This window comes from Heloderma suspectum, chromosome 6 (genome assembly GCF_057233095.1).
Source record: "Heloderma suspectum isolate Gila_16-S chromosome 6, 16-S_ref, whole genome shotgun sequence".
Classification (NCBI taxonomy): Eukaryota; Metazoa; Chordata; class Lepidosauria; order Squamata; family Helodermatidae; genus Heloderma; species Heloderma suspectum.
In genome coordinates, this window is record NC_139463.1 from 64,215,727 (window position 1) to 64,234,055 (window position 18,329).

Sequence of the window (18,329 nt, forward strand, 5' to 3'; positions counted from 1 at the left end):
TAAAACAACTCCTTGTTGTTTTAGCATTTTCCAGGCAAAAACCACGGATGGCTGTGAAGTCGTGACTGTGTCATCTGTCACAAGGGACCTGGCTTGCTCCTGCCCCGGAGTAAAAGCCTGGTGTAGATGGGGCCAAAGTCTACTCTAAAGTGCTATAGTTGAGCTTTTAAGAGCAATTAACTGACCCAAGTGCTGTGCTCACTAGGCAGGATGGCTCCTCCTCCTGGAGAGGCAAGAATGAGAAGTGAACCCTGCCTACTCTCTCCATGAGGCATGCCAGGAGGAGAATCACATTTCTGGAGGCTGCCCTACTTTAACCCCCCCCCCCCACCCACCATTTTGCAGTCAGAAAACAAGCACAGCAAGGAGTGAGATGAGATGAGATAGGATAGGGCCTTTGATTTGCTCAATTTGTTCACAAGTGGGGAGTATGATGCACAGAACCGCAATATTAAACAATAAAATCTGTTCAGTTTGAACAATAAAATGTGAACAATAAAATTTGTTCAATCTGAACAATAAAATGTGAACAATAAAATTTGTTCAATCTGAACAATAAAATTTGTTCAATCTGAACAATAAAATTTGAACAATAAAATTTGTTCACATGTGGGGAGTATGATGCACAGAAGGGCAAATGGGACCCCCCCATACACACATATACACACAGTTGAAAGTAGTAGAGTTCATTTTAGACCTCTCGTGATTCTATTGCCTCATTCTGCTGCAGTTCTACACCAGGCCACAGTTCCTCTCTGGGAGAAGGTGATTTCTGAGAACTACCATCACGTGTATTTTACACATCTGTAATATTTGTAAATATTACGCATGTGCAGGCTGGATTGACACATGTAGAAGAATGAGGTGATGAAATCGTGAAGTGGTAGAACGGGCTGTAGCACTTCAGACTGTATGTAGAGAATGGGGGGCAAATAATATTTGAGTGCTCTCTTACATTCACACACACACACACACACACACACACAACTACCAGAACAGCTGGAGAACTGGGTTTCACCTCTTGATGTAAGATTTTCTAATTGCAGGGAGTGTTTCACATGGGGAAGCATTGACATATAGTATATACCCCCTGCAGTCTGAAGTGGCCCCGTCCACTCTACCATCTCAGGGTTCTACTACCTCATTCTGTATGTATAGATCTGCTGTAATATCACACACATTTATTTATAGGGCTTGATTTGAGTCAGAGCCCATCCCCAGAGCTTGCTGTAAATGGCAGCGTTCAGTCTTTGCATGGAAACAATTATAAAGAAGGGAGAGTATACCTGAGCGGGTTTAGAGTGTATTGCTAGCATAACTGCATAGCTACATCCAGACATTCCTTGAAATAGGGAGAAGAGCTTTCAGGCTCCTTCACATGGTGTTTTTTTTTGGGGGGGGTGCAACTGTCACTCTTCATTCACGGTATTTCCCATGTGCAATACACGATGTCATTGTCCTGCAGCAACTGTCTCATGCCTTCCCCCTGTTTTCCCTGTGATATTTCTGTATGTGGAAAATGTGGTATTTGCAGCAACAGATCCACCATCACCTGCCCGTGTGTTGCTGACATCGCGCTATGACACGCTTTGTGCAGGCAGGTGTTGGGCGGTGTGGTGTTGACATCACCTAGTGATGATGATCAGGTGGGAGTGTCACCCCCCCCCCCGTGCTTCCCTTGACCTCCTGCCCCTTTGCCATTCCGCTCCTGGGAACAACACTGGGAACTTCAGAAGTTCAGTATACCGCTGTTTCATGAGTACAGCATGGCAGAGATGGCTGCCGCTCTGAATGCCCTCAATGTTGCAACCCCTTTTCACTCAATCCCCTCTCCCAGTGTATACTCAAACAAGAAAAGTGTTACTGCTTGCTTTTACAAGAACAATACTGATTTGCACATGTGGGGTGGGGGGAGAGCAGACTTCTGAAGTTGCAAATGTACTGTGGATTGTATAAAGAAGACTCCATATAGAAGTAGGAATTGGAGGCAGCAGAAATGAAAAGGGGAGTCAAGGAAGTCAAAATGGAAACGTTCATGTCGAGAGGGGGGAGGGGCTACCTCAGAGGGGGTGGATAGAGGGATACAATGCTGCTGACATCCGATAACAACCTGCCAGGCTCCACCCACCAGTGTAAATGGCAGGTAGTGTTATGCAGTAAAAGAAAAACTGGCTGTGTAAAGAACCGATTTAAATCCTGCAAAGAATCCGGAAGCAGAAACTCCAGTAAGTTGCGGGATAAAAAGCCTGGTGTGTGAAGCCCTTCATCTCAGACAATGTGACTGCTATGGAGGCTTGAGCCCCAAGCCTTAAAAAGAAAAGGAAAGAAAGAAAAAAACCTGAACATTGCATACCTCTCATGCCATGTCATTATTAGAGATGTTTCTGATTTCACCCTACAGTTGCCTGTCATTAACCTTATAGACTCTTCAGTTCTTACAGGGTGGGTGTTCCTGATCATTCAGACTAGTACACAGTGCAATTATCTTTAATGGCTTTTAAAGAACATTGTGAGGCCTGCCAAAGAAACTCCAAATGTCTTTCCTGGAGGCTAATTTAACACTCAGATCAGTTTGAAAATGTGGTTTGAGGAAATCTAGGAGCACACTGTGGTGGCTGCACATGGTTGTTACATCTGATGCCCAAGTGTTGATTTTTCTGTGCTACCCAAAATCCTTATTTTTCAAAAAGAAGAAGAAAGAACTCTTAATATTATAGCTTGAGCAGCAAGAGGCTGTTCCTGATCATTCACATTTGTGAAATTATGCACAATACAATTATGTTTAATGGCTCTTAAAGAACACTGTGGGATCTGTCAAGCTAACACCAAATGGGACTATGCTAAATGTAGCATAGTCCAAAAAATTGAAAGTTTGGGGAGCCATTACCATGGAAAAACCCAACAGCAATTTTGAGATGGAAGGTGGTAAATCTTTAACTAATCAAGTTTTATCTAGTTTTAACGAAAATACATAAACTACAGTAGAGAACAGAAGACATTATTTTAGTTATTGCAAATCACCCTCCAGCCCCCTTATATTCTTATCCATCTCCACATCCCCTAATTAGTTGTAGAGAGTTGTGAAGGAGTCTAGTAAATTTTAGTTACCAGTCACCATTTTTGTTTTATTTTGTAAAGGGAAAAATATGCAGTGGGTGATGATACTAAAGCTTTTCTACACAAGGCATTTATTGTGTGCTTGTCATTCCCTACTTATGGTTGTTAACAGGTTCTTGAGATGACGATGTGACCCTCCAGTTTTGCTCCTGTGGCTAAAAAGCACTTTTGGTAAGTTTTTTTTAGAGCAAGGAAAATGTGGGGTTTATTTGTAAAAGTGAAAGAAAATGCCTTTTCCACTGGTGTATTTGTGCTGTTCTGCTATACCACAGTGCCACCTAGAGCTTATGAAGCAGGAAAGAAAACATCCTTCATATAGTGCTTGGATCTCAATTCTGCAATGAAACTGACAGTAGATACAGCGGATTAAAAGCCTCGTGTGCAGCAAAGCCCATAAAGGGGATCTTTGAATGCATTCTGCAGGTACAGTGTTTGGTGTGTGGATACATTTAATTTTGAATTAATATTTGAGGGTTGGGTGTGTGTTTTTTACCACCTAAAAGTAATCTCCATCTTCATTTATATAAAAACTGTCTAGTTTTTCTCTACTTTGGTTTTCCACCTGTGTGTTTTGTCTAAGGATGAAGACTAGGGATGTTGGAGAAATCCTCCACGGACTTCAGTGAGGCCGGATTCTATTGAATTGGCCCGCCAAAGTCTGCGGAGGATTGGATCTCTTACCTGCACCTCCAGGAGGAATCCTCGCTGGCCAGAACCTCCCTGCCGGTCGGCTCCGGAGCACCAACGATATGGCCGCCATTGCCGTATTGCTGGCTGGGCGGATTGACTGAGGATGCAAATGGCATCCCAGACGCCATTTGTGGCCGTAAAGTCCTTAGTTTAAGGTAAATGCAGCCATTTATGGCTTCAATTACCTTAAACTAAGGCCTTTACGGCCGCAAATGGCATTCTGGATGCCAGTTGCGTCCTCAGGCAGTAGTCCCCTTCAGCAAGCAATATGGCATGGCAGCTGTATCGCTGGCACTTTGGAGCTGGCCGGCAGCTCCACGGAATCGCTGCGGAGCAGAGCCGGCCGGCAAGGATTCCGGGGGGAGGGATGGATCACCTCCCCCCAAGGGCGGATTCCCCAGCGGAGCAGCAGGTAGGGAATCTGCCCATCCCTAATGAAGACAGGTCCAGATAAGATTTTATAAATATATATTTTAAATTGTATTTTATATTTTAAAAAAGTGGGGGTTCAACCATTGTATGCTTCTTCATCCCAGCAGTCCCAGGGACAGTCCTAGATACAACCTGAAACTATCACAGCACTTAGAGCATTTCTACACCAGCCTAAAATCCTGCACTTAAACCGGGGCTACGACAAACTCCCGTTACAGGCGCTTCCTTACCCCCATCCTTTCCCCGCTTATTTGAGTCTTCCATATGTTTAATTATACAGCCACTAGATGGTGCTGTGGTCTAGCTCCTCTTATTGTGGCTTTTCCTCTTTTCACGGAGGGAGCTGAAGCGGAACTGAAGCTCTGTAATTTGATAGCTCATTATCTCCTCTCTTTTAAAAAACGGAATAAAGGTCCTTTAGTGCGGGAGATGCCCTGGGCGTTGACGACATCATCTAAAGGACCCTCAAATGTCCGTGAGTAGCCAGTCTCAATAGCAGGATAAAAGCTCCATGTGGAAAAGCCCCTACCTCCGCACACATTCTGCCTTAAGACTGTGACTAAATGCAGACTCCATGAGTTCAGCATCAGCCAGCTTCCCCCTACAGCCCTGCATTGTTTACCATCTAGCCTGATGAAGAGTTCTGGGGAACTCAGATGCTTGCACACCATTTTGTGACATTTTGGTTGGTGGAAATGGGAATTAATATTGCTGTAGGTTTAGGGGATGTCCTGGATGTCCTTTGAGGAGTCCCTCCCAACTCTGTGATTCTTATTTATTCATTTATATTTCTATTTCTTTATTTTCTTTATTGAATTTCTTAATTGCCCATCTGGCTGGCCACCTGGCCACTCTGGGGGATGTACAATGGTACAATTTAAAACAGTAAAATTATAAATTAAAACATTATTTAAAAATACCCTAACCCACCCCGAATGCCTGCCTGAATAACCAAGTTTTCAGTGCATGGTGGAAGCTCGTTGAAGAGGGGGCATGGTGGAGTTCCTTAGGGAGGGAGTTCCACAGAGTGGGGGCCACCACAGAGAAGGCCCTCTCCCTTGTCCTCACCAGCCTAGCTGTTCTGGCTGATGGGACAGAGAGAAGGCCATCCGAGGCTGATCTTGTTAGGGATGTACGAAAGGGACTTTCCTTGTCCCGCAGCTTTTTTTGCGGTGGGGGGGAGGCGCTTCGCTTCTCCCCCCGAAGTTCATGCAAGCGGGGGGTGTCTTCCCGCCTTGCCCGGCTGAAATTCAGGCCGAGGGGGAGGCTTCCCGCCTCGCCCCCGGCCGAAATTCAGGCTGGGGGGAAGCGCCCCGTCTCCCTGGCCGCGAACTTCAACAGAAAAGTAAAAAAAAAACAAAAAAAAAAACGCCCCGTGATAGGCTACGTAACGATTTACGTAGCCTATCACGGCTAGATCTGCAAAGTCAGCCATGATAGGCTACGTTAATCGTCACGTAGCCTATCACGGGTGACTTAAAAAAAAAAAAGCGCGTACGCAAATGGCGGCCCCCATAGGGAGCCGCCATTCGCGTTCCTTATTTGGTCACTGTAGTCTACGTAAAGATTTACGTAGACTACGGCGAAAATAAGGAACGCGAATGGCGGATTCCTATGGGGGCTGCCATTAGCCGTACGCGCTTTTTTTTTTTTTTTTAAAGTCACCTGTGATAGGCTACGTGACGATTTACGTAGCCTATCACGGCTGACTTTGCAAATCTAGCCGTGATAGGCTACATTAATCGTCACGTAGCCTATCACGGGGGCGTTTTTTTTAAAATTTTCTTGGAATGGCGGTGGCGGCAGCCGGTCAAAAGACCGGCTGCCACCCCCGCTTCTGTCGAAGCCCTGCCGAACCGCCGCTGCAACCCGCCACCGGGAGCGACATTCAGGAAAGGTAAGTCCCATCCCGGGGTGGGGGGTGGGGGGGGAGAATTTCTCCCCGAAACTACTTCGGGGGGCCGAATACGTTGGCACTCAGCCCCCCGAAGTTTTGGCGAGAAATTCTCTCACACCTCTATATCTTGTTAAGCGGCCTGTCTGGTGTTTCTGGAGATGCTCCTTGAGATAGGCTGGGCTGGAACCATATAGGGTTTTAAAGATCAAAACCAACAGCTTGAATTTGGCCCGGAAAACAACCAGTAACTAGGGATGGACGAAAGTCCCTTACCTGGTCCCGCAGCTTGCTTTGCGGTGGGGGGGAGGCGCTCCGTCCCTCCCCCCCAAATTCTGGGCGGGGTAGGAGGCGCCCCATCCCTTCCCGCCAAAATTCTGGCTGGGGAGGAGGCGCCCCGTCCCTCCGGCCGAAATTCTGGCCGGGGGGGAGGCGCCCCGTCCCTCCAGCTGCGAATCTCGTCTTCTGCCAGGACGCAAATGGCGGTGGCCGTAGCCATCGCCGTTTGCGTCCCTGCAGTCAGCCGTGATAGGCTACGTAAATGTTTACGGAGACTATCACGGCTGACTTTGGGGGGGAAAAAAAGCGCGTACGCAAATGGCGGCGCCCATGGGCACCGCCATTTGTGTTCCTTATTTGGGCACGTGTAGTCTACGTAAACATTTATGTAGACTATGGCGAAAATAAGGGCAATGGTATTTGCATTTGTGTGCTCCCCCCCCCCCAAGTCAGCTGTGATAGGCTACGTAAACATTTATGTAGCCTATCACGGCGTTTTTTGAAAATCTAGCCGTGATAGGCTACGTAAATCTTTACGTAGCCTATCGCGTTTGTTGTTGTTTTATTTTTCACCTTGGAAATGGCGGCGGCGGCAGTCGTTCGGAAGACCGCCCGCCGCTGCCCCGCCGCCGGGAGCCGCCGCCGCCAGGGACATTCGACAAAGGTAAGTCCCATCCCGGGGGGGTGGGGGGGCGGACTGTTTCTCCACCAATTTCGGGGGGCCGAATGCGTTGGCATTCGGCCTCCCGGAGATTCGTGGAGAAATTCTCCGACATCCCTACTGGTAACCAGTGCAACTCCTTCAGTACCGGAATGATGTGATCACACCGGCGGCTGCCTTTAATCAGGCGAGCCACTGCGTTCTGCACCAGCTGCAGCTTCCGAACTGTCTTCAAGGATAACCCCACATAGACGGCATTACAGTAGTCTAGACGAGAGGAGACCAGGGCATGTACTACTGATGGGAGCAGATGGTCAGGAAGGTTGGGGCGCAGCTGCCGTATCAGATGGAGTTGGTACAACGCTGTCCGGCTCACAGCTGACACCTGAGCCTCCATGGACAGCTGGGAGTCTAAAATGACCCCCAGGCTGTGGACCTGGTCTTTCAAGTGTAGCCATACCCCATTCAACACCAGGTCAACATCCCCCAACCTATTCTTTTCTCCCACCAAAAGTACCTTGGTCTTGTCAGGGTTCAGCTTCAGCTTATTCCTCCCCATCCAGCCACTCACCGTCTCCAGACATTTGGACAGGGATTCTACAGCCAACCATGGTGAAGATTTCAACAAGAGGTAGAGCTGCATGTCATCTGCATATTGATGACACCGCACCCCAAACCTCCTGATGATAGCCCCCAGCGGCTTCATATAGATGTTAAATAGCATTGGGGAGAGGATGGAACCCTGTGGCACCCCACACGTGAGCGACCACGGGTCCAACACCTCCTCTCCCAGTGCTACCCTCTGGTATCTGCCTAGAGGAAGGACCAGAATCACCATAATACGATGTCTGCAATGCCCATCCTCTCTAGGTGGTCCAGGAGGATACCATGGTCAATGCTGAGAGGTTGAGGAGAACAAGCCGCTGAGAGGTCAAGGAGAACAAGGAAGGAGCATTCACCCCTGTCCAAAGCCCTCCTCATATCATCCACCAAAGCAATCAAGGCCATTTCTGTCCCATGCCCAGGCCTGAAGACCGATTGAAATGGATCCAGATAATCGGCTTCTTCCAAGTGTGCCTTCAACTGCATTGCCACCACCCACTCAATGATCTTGCCCCAAAATGGCAGATTCAAGACTGGGCGAAAGTTGTTCAAAACTTGGGGATCCAAGGAGGGCTTCTTTAATAGCGGTCTTATCACTGCCTCCTTTCTAGACCTCCCCATAGCTGAAGCTTTCTGTGTGGTTCACAGAAATTAAAACCACAAAGTACAGCATGAAAGCTTAATATGAAGGTTTAAAACCACACTATAAAAGCACAACCAGAATAAAACCTAGAAGCAATGCAGAGATTTAAAATAGAGATTTAAAACACCAGAGCTAAAAGACTAGAGTGCTAAAATGTTGGGAAAATAGAAAGGCTTCCACCTGGTGCTGAAAAGAGCAGAGTGTGGGTGCCAGGCAAATCTCTCTAGGGAGCTCATTCCACATCCGGGGTGCCACAGCAGAAAAGGCCCTCTTCCTGGTAGCCTCACTTCCTTTGGTGGGGGCTCCCAGAGGAAGACCCCTGAAGTTGATCTTAGGGTCCAGGCAGGTACATATGGGAGGAGGCAATCCTTCAGATAACCTGGCCCCAAGTTGTTTAGGACTTTGAATGTTAAGACCTGCACTTTGAATTGGGCACTGGCATGAACTGGCATAATTCTTGATTCTAAGATTTCTGTGACTAGAGATATGAGTGTGGGTGCACTGAGGCTATACCCCTTAAGACGTGACAAAGGACTATTATAGCTGGTAACATTCAGGCGATGTATTTCAATGGGAGCGAAGGTGAGCCAAGAAGGAAGGCTCACCCTTATTCACCCCACTAGACAAGAGGGGCAAGTCAGGTCTCTGTGTAAGCAGGAGACAAAGGAGAAGCCTGCAGGCTTTTAAAAGTGTGTCTGAAAGAGACACACAGGATGAGGTTTTTGTTTTGTTTTGTTTTGTTTTTTGTTTTAACTCTGGAAGCTAATAGATTTTAGGGACTGGCTGTGTTCCCCTGAAATCTGATGAGGAAGCAGTGAACTTGGAACATCTGTTGGAGTGGTTAATACTGTGAACCTTATGTTCAACTTGTATATTTGTAAATAAATGCAAATATTTCTAAAAATCTATAAACTTCCTCTGAACTCCAAAGGAAATTGAACCCTGAGTGAGCACTGTAGCCCGGAAAATTCTCACCATTCAGAAGTAGGGTGCACATATCAAAAATTTACAACGTTGCCTTTTACTAGAATAAACATGACTTCATTATTTATGAAGATAACTTATATCACGACTTTTTGCTATAAAAACAGCGTTCAAGGTGGCTAAGAAGATTTTTAAAAATATACAATTAAACACTTTTAAGCCCAGAGGAGAGACAGTATGGCAGATAATTAAGATGTCAGCATTAAAATAACAAGGCTGATAAAAAGGCTGCCTAAAACAAAATTGTGTTCACCAGGCAGTGGCAGCTAAAAGGAGAAGAGGCCAAGCGAGCGTTCCGTGGGAGAGAATTACACAATTAGGGTGTACCAAGGGGAGTCTCATTCATCTTGACCAACCTAGTATCAAGCCACTGAAACCCAGATTCTGAATGAAACCTGGATTCATCGCCCAACTGACATCGGAGCCACCAGCCTCTACAGCAGCCTAACCTGGGCAGTGCCTCCACCCCCAGCTGCAATCCTAGCATGCAGAAGCAAGGCTGGGTCCAGGAGAACCCACAAACCACACAACTTATTCAAGGGAAGTGCTACCCCGTGCAGAACAGGCTGAAACCCTGCATCAGCTGAAGCCAACCCTTCCCCCTTCCCAGTAAGAGCATTTCTCTTTTGACCTGCAGTTCAGGATTCAGCTGCAGTTCGTTAGCCTCCATCTAGCCCATTACTACATCCAGTCACCAGTTCAGGATATCGGTTCAGGACACCAACCACTTCAGATGGAAAAGAGAGATAGAGCTGTGTGTCATTCTAAATCTCTGGATGACCTCCCCGAACAGATTCATCTGGATGTTTAACAACATAGGAGACAAGATGGAGCCCTGCTGGCCACCGTAGGCCTAAGGCAGAAGTCTTTGAACACTACCTTCTGAGACCAACTTCCCAGAAAGGATTGGGACCACTGTAAAATGATGCCCCCGAGACCCACCTCTGCCAGGCTGTTTCATTACCCCCAGCTCCCTGGAAAACTAAGAAGCCCGTTTGGCTCGATCAAAAGGGATTGCACACTCGGGAGTGATTTTGTCAACCGCCCAAGTATTTTCCCCAGCATAGTAAGAAGCAGAGACATCACTTTGCCAACATTTTCCATTTAAAGTGATGGAAAAGTCCCCCATTTGGATCCATCCTGTTCTGAGAGCTGACCTCTCTATTAGGTCCTCTGCCCTTATGGAGGTTTGGAGCTCTTGTAAGTCTAAGCCTGGAACAATCAGTCCATTTCAGTGGGACCACAGCAAGTGTTCAGGGGGTGGTGAGAAGCCTATATATTTCAGAGACATCAGGTAGGAGGCTCTTCCAAGTAGAAGTTGGGGCACCCCGTGTCAGGGGGCAAAGTCTGAGCCTAGGGCAACAAGTGCAATTCTTTAATTTTCCCCATAGGAGTGAATGGCATCCATTCACTTAACTGGGAGGAAGTGAAGGGAAACCATCAGGGTGAGGTAGCTAAAACTTGTCCTGTAGCATTTCACTGGAGTAACTGAAAGCCTGCTTCTGTATGTATAGTTGCAAGTTCTGTGTCTTGGTCTCACTTGACCGTTCAGCGGTAGAGTTCAGTGGTGTTGGGGGACGAGTGAAATGCACATTTTGATCAACAGGGTGTGTGTGGAGGCCGGGAGGGCTTACATGTTGCAGGAAACACTTTGCTATCCTAGTGCAACAGCTAATGTTGTGTTTTCAGAGCATGAGCTGTGAACTAGGGAGTCTCCAGTTCAAATTCCCCCTCAGGTGATAAGCCTGTGTAACCCACTGGTATATTTTTCTTTAAGAATTCTGAGTGGGAATATTCCTGCATGACATGCTCAGTAAAGGAGTGAGATAGGGAGTGGCCACCATTTTAGGCAGTTTCCAAAATGCAGTGTGGAAGAAGCTTGCTTTCTCCTCACTGCAAGACCCTGAACCCTTGAGACAGGTTAGTACAGAGATTTACTTTTGACTTTTTTTTTTTTAAAGAGTCATTTTTTTTTTACAAACACGATAAGTTCCTTGTTGTTTATCTTCTTTTATATTGTATAAGGGTGCAATCCTATGTGTGTTTCAACAGAAAAAAGTCCTACAACTCCCAGCATTCCCCAGCCAGCCAGCTGGGGAATGCTGGGAGCTGTAGGACTTTTTCTGTCAAAACACACACAGGTTTGCACCCTAAAGGGCTGTTTAACAAGTTTTTCCTGTGTTGCTGGATCCTGATCCATTTTGAGAACATTGCTATGGAGCTGGAGTGAACTGAGTAGAGACTGTTTTCCTTCTTTGGCCAGCAGAAAAATCAAGCTTCAGAGAGAAGTTTTATTTATATTTTTGTTGTGGACTCACGCTGAAGACAGAACTTTGGGAGGGCTCCATTCTGTTTTCTTGCTTTTGGTGATAAATGAATTGTTATGCATGTAAAATTATTACATGTGCATTATTATTGTTTTTAATTAAAAATTAAAATGATATATGTTAATTGTCCCTATACAAGGCCGTTGCTGTGAGTCCCTTTAGAGTCCCTGAAGAAAAGTGTTACACTTACAGGGTGACCTTAGGTCAGGGGTGGGGAATATCAGGCCCAGGGCCAAATCTGGCTCTCCTGGGGTCCCAATCAGGCACTCTGGAGTTGCCCAGATGGCCGCACCTCTTCCCCTGGCCCCACACTTTCTACCAACCACTGATCATTTCATGGTTTCCCAGTTTTTGTGCTGTTCTTTCCCCCCTATAAAAAGTTGAAATGCCTCTCCTAAAGTTTAGTTACTGACAATAAAAAGAGCCTTCAGCGTGGTGGCCCCCTTCCTGTGAACTCCCTGCCTTTCGAGGTCAGACAAGTGCCAACCTTATGTTCCTTCTGGTGCCTCCTGAAGACATTGTTATTTCAAGAGGTCTTCCTTGAGTGAATTAATTCAGTTCGACCTTATTGGAATTTGTCTTTTAAAAAAATGTTTTAACTGTTGCAACCTGCTGTTTTATTCTTTTGCCTTTGTTGTTCACCGCTCCAAAATCCTCTGATGTGGAGCGGTATATAAGTATTGTAAATAAAAACGTAAATAAGCTACAATAGGCCAGTTCGCACGCCATGAGCTTGTTTAAAAAACTCGTTAATAACCCTGTGTGCGCCAGCCCAATTTACATACTTACCCTTCCAAGGTGTGGCTTCTCGTGTTGTCCAAACCCGGCAAGGATGGCTTGTTGGGGTAGTTAACAAACCACCCAGAATCCATGGCCTGTTGTAGAGGTGTGGGGTGGTTTGTTAACTACTCCAACCGGACACCCTCGCTGGGTTTGGATGCTATCAGAAGCCCCGGGGGGGCGGGCTGTGGTGGTCGTGTGAACCAGGTCAATATGTTGGGGTTTGGAGTATTTTTGGTGCTACCATTTTTGCCTTCAGTCCCCATCAAAGAGCTTCTCCAAAATGGAATTTGGTCCTCAAGTTGAAAGAGGCCCCCCACACCTGCTTTAGGTAATCCATTATGTCAGCCTCAGCCGCAAACTCCCCCACCCTCGCTGCTCTGCAAGCAATCTGTAACAGGGAGATTATGATGTGCTGCCTATCTTCAGGGCTCTTTTTGTAAAGGTTACTGAGAGAATCGGAGGGCTTGCTCCTGATGGTTCCACATGGACCTGTGTCCCAACTGAAGTCCACCAAGAGAAGAGCCTTCAGTGTGGCAGCCCCCTTTCTTTGGAACTCCCTGCCCCTGGAGGTCAGGCAGGCACCAACACTGTGTTGTTTCCAGTGCTTCCTGAAAACAGCATGGTTCCAGGAGGCATTCCTTAATTGACCAGTTATGGTTTTTATTGGCATTGTGGTTTTAAACAAGTTTAATTGTAATGTGGTGTTTGAATCTTTTTATGCTCTTACTATTTTATTTTTTGTGTTCACCACTCCAAAATCTTTTCTAGATATGGAGCGGTATATAAATGTTGTAAATAAATAAACATGCATAAGCACTTGGAGCATTTTGGAAACACAGCATCTTATCAAATGTGGGCCATGGTTTGAGAAAGTGGCCTTTTCTTTTTAGTCCTTGTGTTCTATTTTACAGTTCTGAATTTATGAGCATTGTTACTAAATGGAACTAATAACAGACCAGGTCTTTCCACATGCACCCCATCTCTGCAGCAGAAACCTAAAAATAAATGCCAAATCCCCCTCCTCTGCAACTTTGGGATAGCGCCACAGAGTCCGTTAAAGAAGAAGAAACCAAAAATCCAAGAAATAAAAAGACCAAAACAAAGAGAGAAGGAAAAACAGCTGGTCTAGAAAGTGGCCGATTCCGCTGAACAGCGAGAGAGCCAAAGCGTTTGCCTTGCCGTAGCCCCCTTTGCGATTATAGAAGTGTTTTCATGGGATGCAATTGTCATGAATATGGGCAAATTTAAAAGCAGAGCCTTGTTCACGGATTGCATAAAAAGCTTTCCCAGGTTCCCTCAGAGACTCAGCTTGTTAGGTGCCAGGAAAAAAAAAGCACACTGAACATTAACAAGAGCGATTACGTTTTTGCTTGAATCAAAACAGGATTACGCTAACCAGCGATGCAAACCTTCCTAACTTGAGGCTGTGGGTTGCAGCTGAAAGCTGGCTCATTGGCCCCCCCTGCGGCTCAGAACTAATAGGTACGGGCTCCTTCTCAGCGGGAGGCAGCGGTCTAGTTCAAGTGCTTTTACTGTCTGAATGCCGGAAAGGAGCAAAAGCTACAGAGTAATTTCACTACCCAATCACTCCATAATCATCTCTAGCAGAGAGGCCAAGAGCCATTTTTTCTCTTTTTCTCTTTCATTATACATAAAGTATTACCTCTGATACTGCAAAACTCTGGTCAGCAGTGAAGTTTAAACTGGGTCAGATTTGTGGAGAAGGAATTAATTTGGTTCGCATTTTAATATGAACCTAATTCGCAATTCAGTATTTGCACTTCTCTGAATTTTCCGGTGCAGTCCTTTGATAAAAAATGCATATATTAGGGGAACGTACACCCCCCAAAATTGGTATATTCGTGAAATAATATAAAATGCATTGTATTAAGAAAATGTCTTTGCAAAAATGCATATAGCAGGCAAAATCATGTACAAAAATTCGCATTTTAGGAGAAGTGCACACCAAAATGCATACAAATGTTTGCGTGGCCTTCTTTAAAAAATGCAAACCGATATGAAAATTCGATGGAACAAACTTCAGATGGAAAAAATGAGAAACTGAGAGAAATCAAAATCAACAAACTCTTCTATCTCTATGAGGTGGAATCCTTCAACAAAATGCACCCAACTTTTTGGTGGAAGAAAAAAAAAATATTTTTGTTTTCAAATTTCACCCATTACAGCTTCCAAAGAGCTGCTGGGTTCTTTCAGGGCTTTCTATAGGATAGTTGAAACCTTTTTTTATACATAGTACTGATGCTATCCCCCTACAGTCTGGTAACACATAAAGAAAAAAGAATAAGAACAAAAGAATTTCATACATAACTGGAACAGGCAAGGAAAAGTATAATTCAGTCTGGAACCTATATTGGTACAGATACCACCCAATTATTCCTTTGTATTGATAATATGAAGTAACATCTTCTTATGGATAAAGGGGGAGGAAAAAAAGAATGGCTTCTAATTGTTCTTAAATTAGTTATATTGTCTTCTGTTGAACCATGGATTAAAAATAAAGTAAAGCAAATATCCTGTAGTGTGATATCCACCCCCTATGCAATGGAAGGGAGCAGGCTGACTTGCTGCAGTGATAGCAACAAGATTACCTTTTCAACTCCTACTCACTCCCCTCTCAAGATCTCTTGAAAGCTTTCCCTTCATCATCTTTAATTTTCCTGGAAAGATCCCGTCAAGCCTTTCTTTCAAGTACTCCAAGTGTTAGTAAGTTTGTTGGGCAGGCCAATGGCACATAGGAGAACCTGTTGACTTCCCTTGGTGAAAAGTGAACCAGACTGAGGAAAGGAGCGACCTGAACGCTTTATATTGGACAGTGGTACTGGATTGGCCCTCTTGTATCACCTGACTCCTCAGACAAGGAGGATTTGCAGCTGTTGTGTGGCTCTCTCAGTTCAAACTGCCTGCCTGCAGTCCCATCCTCTGACTGGCAGTCCTGGTGGCACAGAAAGCCTATGCCTGATGCCAGCCAACTGCACCAGACTCAGTGCAGGAGGAAGAGATGAGCTCTTTGATTTCAAGTTTTTCTTTAAATTAATAGAGGCTGAGCACTTGAGCGTAGTGATGGTGGCACTGGAGGGAACACCCACCAACCAAAGGTGGGTGTTCCCTCCAGTGGGTATTCCCTCCATTACATAATAATTTTAAAAGTTCCTTATGAAATAGGGAGGCATATGAATGGAGAGTTGTTTCAGTCATTATTGGTGAAGTAATGGACACTACCCAATAGGTGCCTGTAATACCCAACTGCAATGGATTTGTTTGTTGGGGAAAAGAATAGCATTTTTATTCACCATAGATAAGATGATAAAGATAGCTTGCAAAATTAGTTTATTGTATTACCCACAGGCCATTCCAATAAATGGAGAGAAATGATATAATAAATCATGACGTTGTTGGTACAGATATTGTTTCAATACTTCTGGTGCAACAGTTTAATAACATTGTTGGTGGCAAACGTATCCCAAAGACTTGCTATTGTCACTGCAAACAGCATGTGACAAGACTGTCCTTTCCATGAAGAAGTCCATATTTCTGATAAATGGGTTTCTGATAAAATGAGACAAGAAATTACATGGTTGGCCTATCTGTAGATAGAAGAGACAATGCATGAGGTCCTCCACTAAAAATTCCCATGAAGACATATAACCTGCCATTTCCACATTTCTGTTCCAGCCCTCCAGCACAGCACCTGACATTTGCCTGGGTCTTTAAGAGTTTTCAGAATGCAACCCAGATAGCTTCAAAAGGTAAGGGGGCAGTCAATCCATCAGTCAAGCACAGTTTATTATACAGTCACAGACCTGTTCAGTAAGGGGGGTGTGTACTTGGGTTATAGGAGGTGGTGGGGCTGCTAGAAAATAGATAACTCAGTCTTAGGGCAACTTTAAGCAGCAGGTAAAAGTTTCTTGATAAAGTCAACAACGTGAGAAGCCGGATGTACTGCGTCATATTCTGCAAAGAGGTGGCAAATATTCTCGGAGTCTGCTGGGCTTTTGGCAACAACACCAAAGATCCTGTGGTGAGAGATGGAGAGGAAACACATTCTGAAGGTATAGGTTGACATTCATGATAGATGGAGAAATGGCTTCAGTAAGTATGTAGCCAGGATAGTGTGTCACTCTGCAGTTTAAGGAATGGTCCAGCTGCTTATTTTGCACAATGTATTCTGTTTCTGGTAGTTGTACGGAGGGGTGAAGAGCTATAGAAGGCATTCTTTTTTTTGTATTCTTTTGTTTAAATGGCATCTAGTTTGGACCTGAATTCTCCAAGGTTGACTCACCTGTGTTATGTGCCCCATTTCTTTTTCCTTTCATTAATTTGTTATATAATTTAAACAGCAGGGTGTAGAAGATTAAGATTCAAATCCAGAATTAATTAAGAGTATAAATAGTAAATGGGACATGAGCTGTAGCCATAGGCACAAGTATCTGCAAGTAGGTCCCAGTAAAATCATGGGATTTTACATTCAAGCAAATGGATTTAGGATTGGGATGCTGATCTGTCATGAAGGCCTTTATGCAACTTCAGTGTCTTTAAACTGTATTTCTGTTGTTGGATTTTTTTTTTAACCTTTCCTAACATATTTCTCTGGGAACTGGCTGAAAAAAATCCCCCTGACCAATATCTAATTCCCCATATCACAGCCTAGCCTCCATGTAGTCCATGGGGCCTTAATCACTCATCCCATTCATATAGCTTACCTTGAAGTTCTGGAAAACTTTTGCCACCTTAAAAGAACCAAACAAGAAAAAGGGGAAGTTAGACTTCACATACATCAGATCAATTTGCTTGCTTCCTTAATGTAACATTAAAGAAATTACAAAAATAGTCTATTGCACTTTTGCAAAAGAAACTGTTTTAGTCAAATCTAAGATTTTCAGCAAATCTTAGATTTTAATAATTTCTTCTCAAGTTTAGTTTTATAGTATGGTGGATCCCCATGAGAGGATGGAAGGGGATAAGCAGGTGCAGGAAAGGCCCCCAATTCTTGTGGCTGGCTGGGGCATGCTGGGAGTTGTAGAAGTTTTTTTCTGTCTAAACCTGCATAGGATTGCACCCTAACTGTGTGGGGAGAGACAGACATCCTTGCCCATTAACACTTTTCGTAAAGGTCTGTACCGAGGACCACTGTTGTCACTTACTTCCGATTTTCAGGATCCAGGTCACAAAAGCTGATGGTAGCCAAGGGATAGTGCCGCCTGAAAAAAACCCTGTACGGATGAGGAGAGAGCACTGTAAAATTTTACAGGATGGAAACTCTTTCTGCATTCCCACCAAACAAAAGACACCCATTCATAAGAACCGTTCACCCATAGTGAAACGAGTGCCAACCAAAAATAAGGCAGAGGCTCCCACATACTTTGAGGTTGACCTAGGTCAGCCTTCCCCAACAGGGTGCCCTCCAGACGTGTTAGACTACAGCTCCCATCCTCCCTAGCCAGCATAGGCAAGTTGCTGGAGATGATGGGAGTTGTATTCCTGGGGGGCACCAGGTTGGGGAAAGCTAGAGATAGAAAGGTTTTAAGAAACCAGGCAGACTGTATGAGTCTATCTATTAAAGCTGCATTCCTATGATTCTTGGGAGAGCATCCCCAGGGTCACACAAGGTTTTGGGTCGCCCTTTCTGAGGGCAGAGAGAGAAAGAGAGGTCCAAACTTGGAGGGGGAGATCCAACCTCGCAAAAACAAAAAAACCCAGCTGCCACATAAACTTCCATGGCCCTTGCCTCTCTCGCATTGGATCTCTGACACTGGTACAGGCAAAAAGGGGGGGGGGATTCCGTGGGTGTGTTGGGGGCAGATCAGGGGAAGCATATGGATCCATCACTTTCCCACTCCCCAATAAGCCCCAGAATTGGGGGAATGTACAACAGCCATGGAGTTGGCATACATAATT

The 18,329-nt window shown here is 45.1% G+C and overlaps 1 protein-coding gene across 3 annotated transcripts in view; it reads right to left on the reverse strand.

Moving 5' to 3' along the window:
- Positions 1 to 15,741: 15,741 nt before the first annotated feature.
- Positions 15,742 to 18,329, reverse strand: part of TNS4 (tensin 4) — a 48,019-nt gene continuing 45,431 nt past the window's right edge. For 2 of the 3 annotated variants that reach the window (XM_084804586.1, XM_084804588.1), the window contains 3 exons: positions 17,576 to 17,644; positions 17,135 to 17,161; positions 15,745 to 16,447 (listed from right to left, as the gene is read on the reverse strand). In XM_084804586.1, the coding sequence (XP_084660712.1) occupies positions 16,318 to 16,447; positions 17,135 to 17,161; positions 17,576 to 17,644 (226 nt within the window). In that variant the 3' untranslated portion in view covers positions 15,745 to 16,317. Of the gene's footprint in view, positions 16,448 to 17,134; positions 17,162 to 17,575; positions 17,645 to 18,329 lie in introns of all 3 variants that reach the window. The other variant, XM_084804587.1, reaches the window with a different exon arrangement.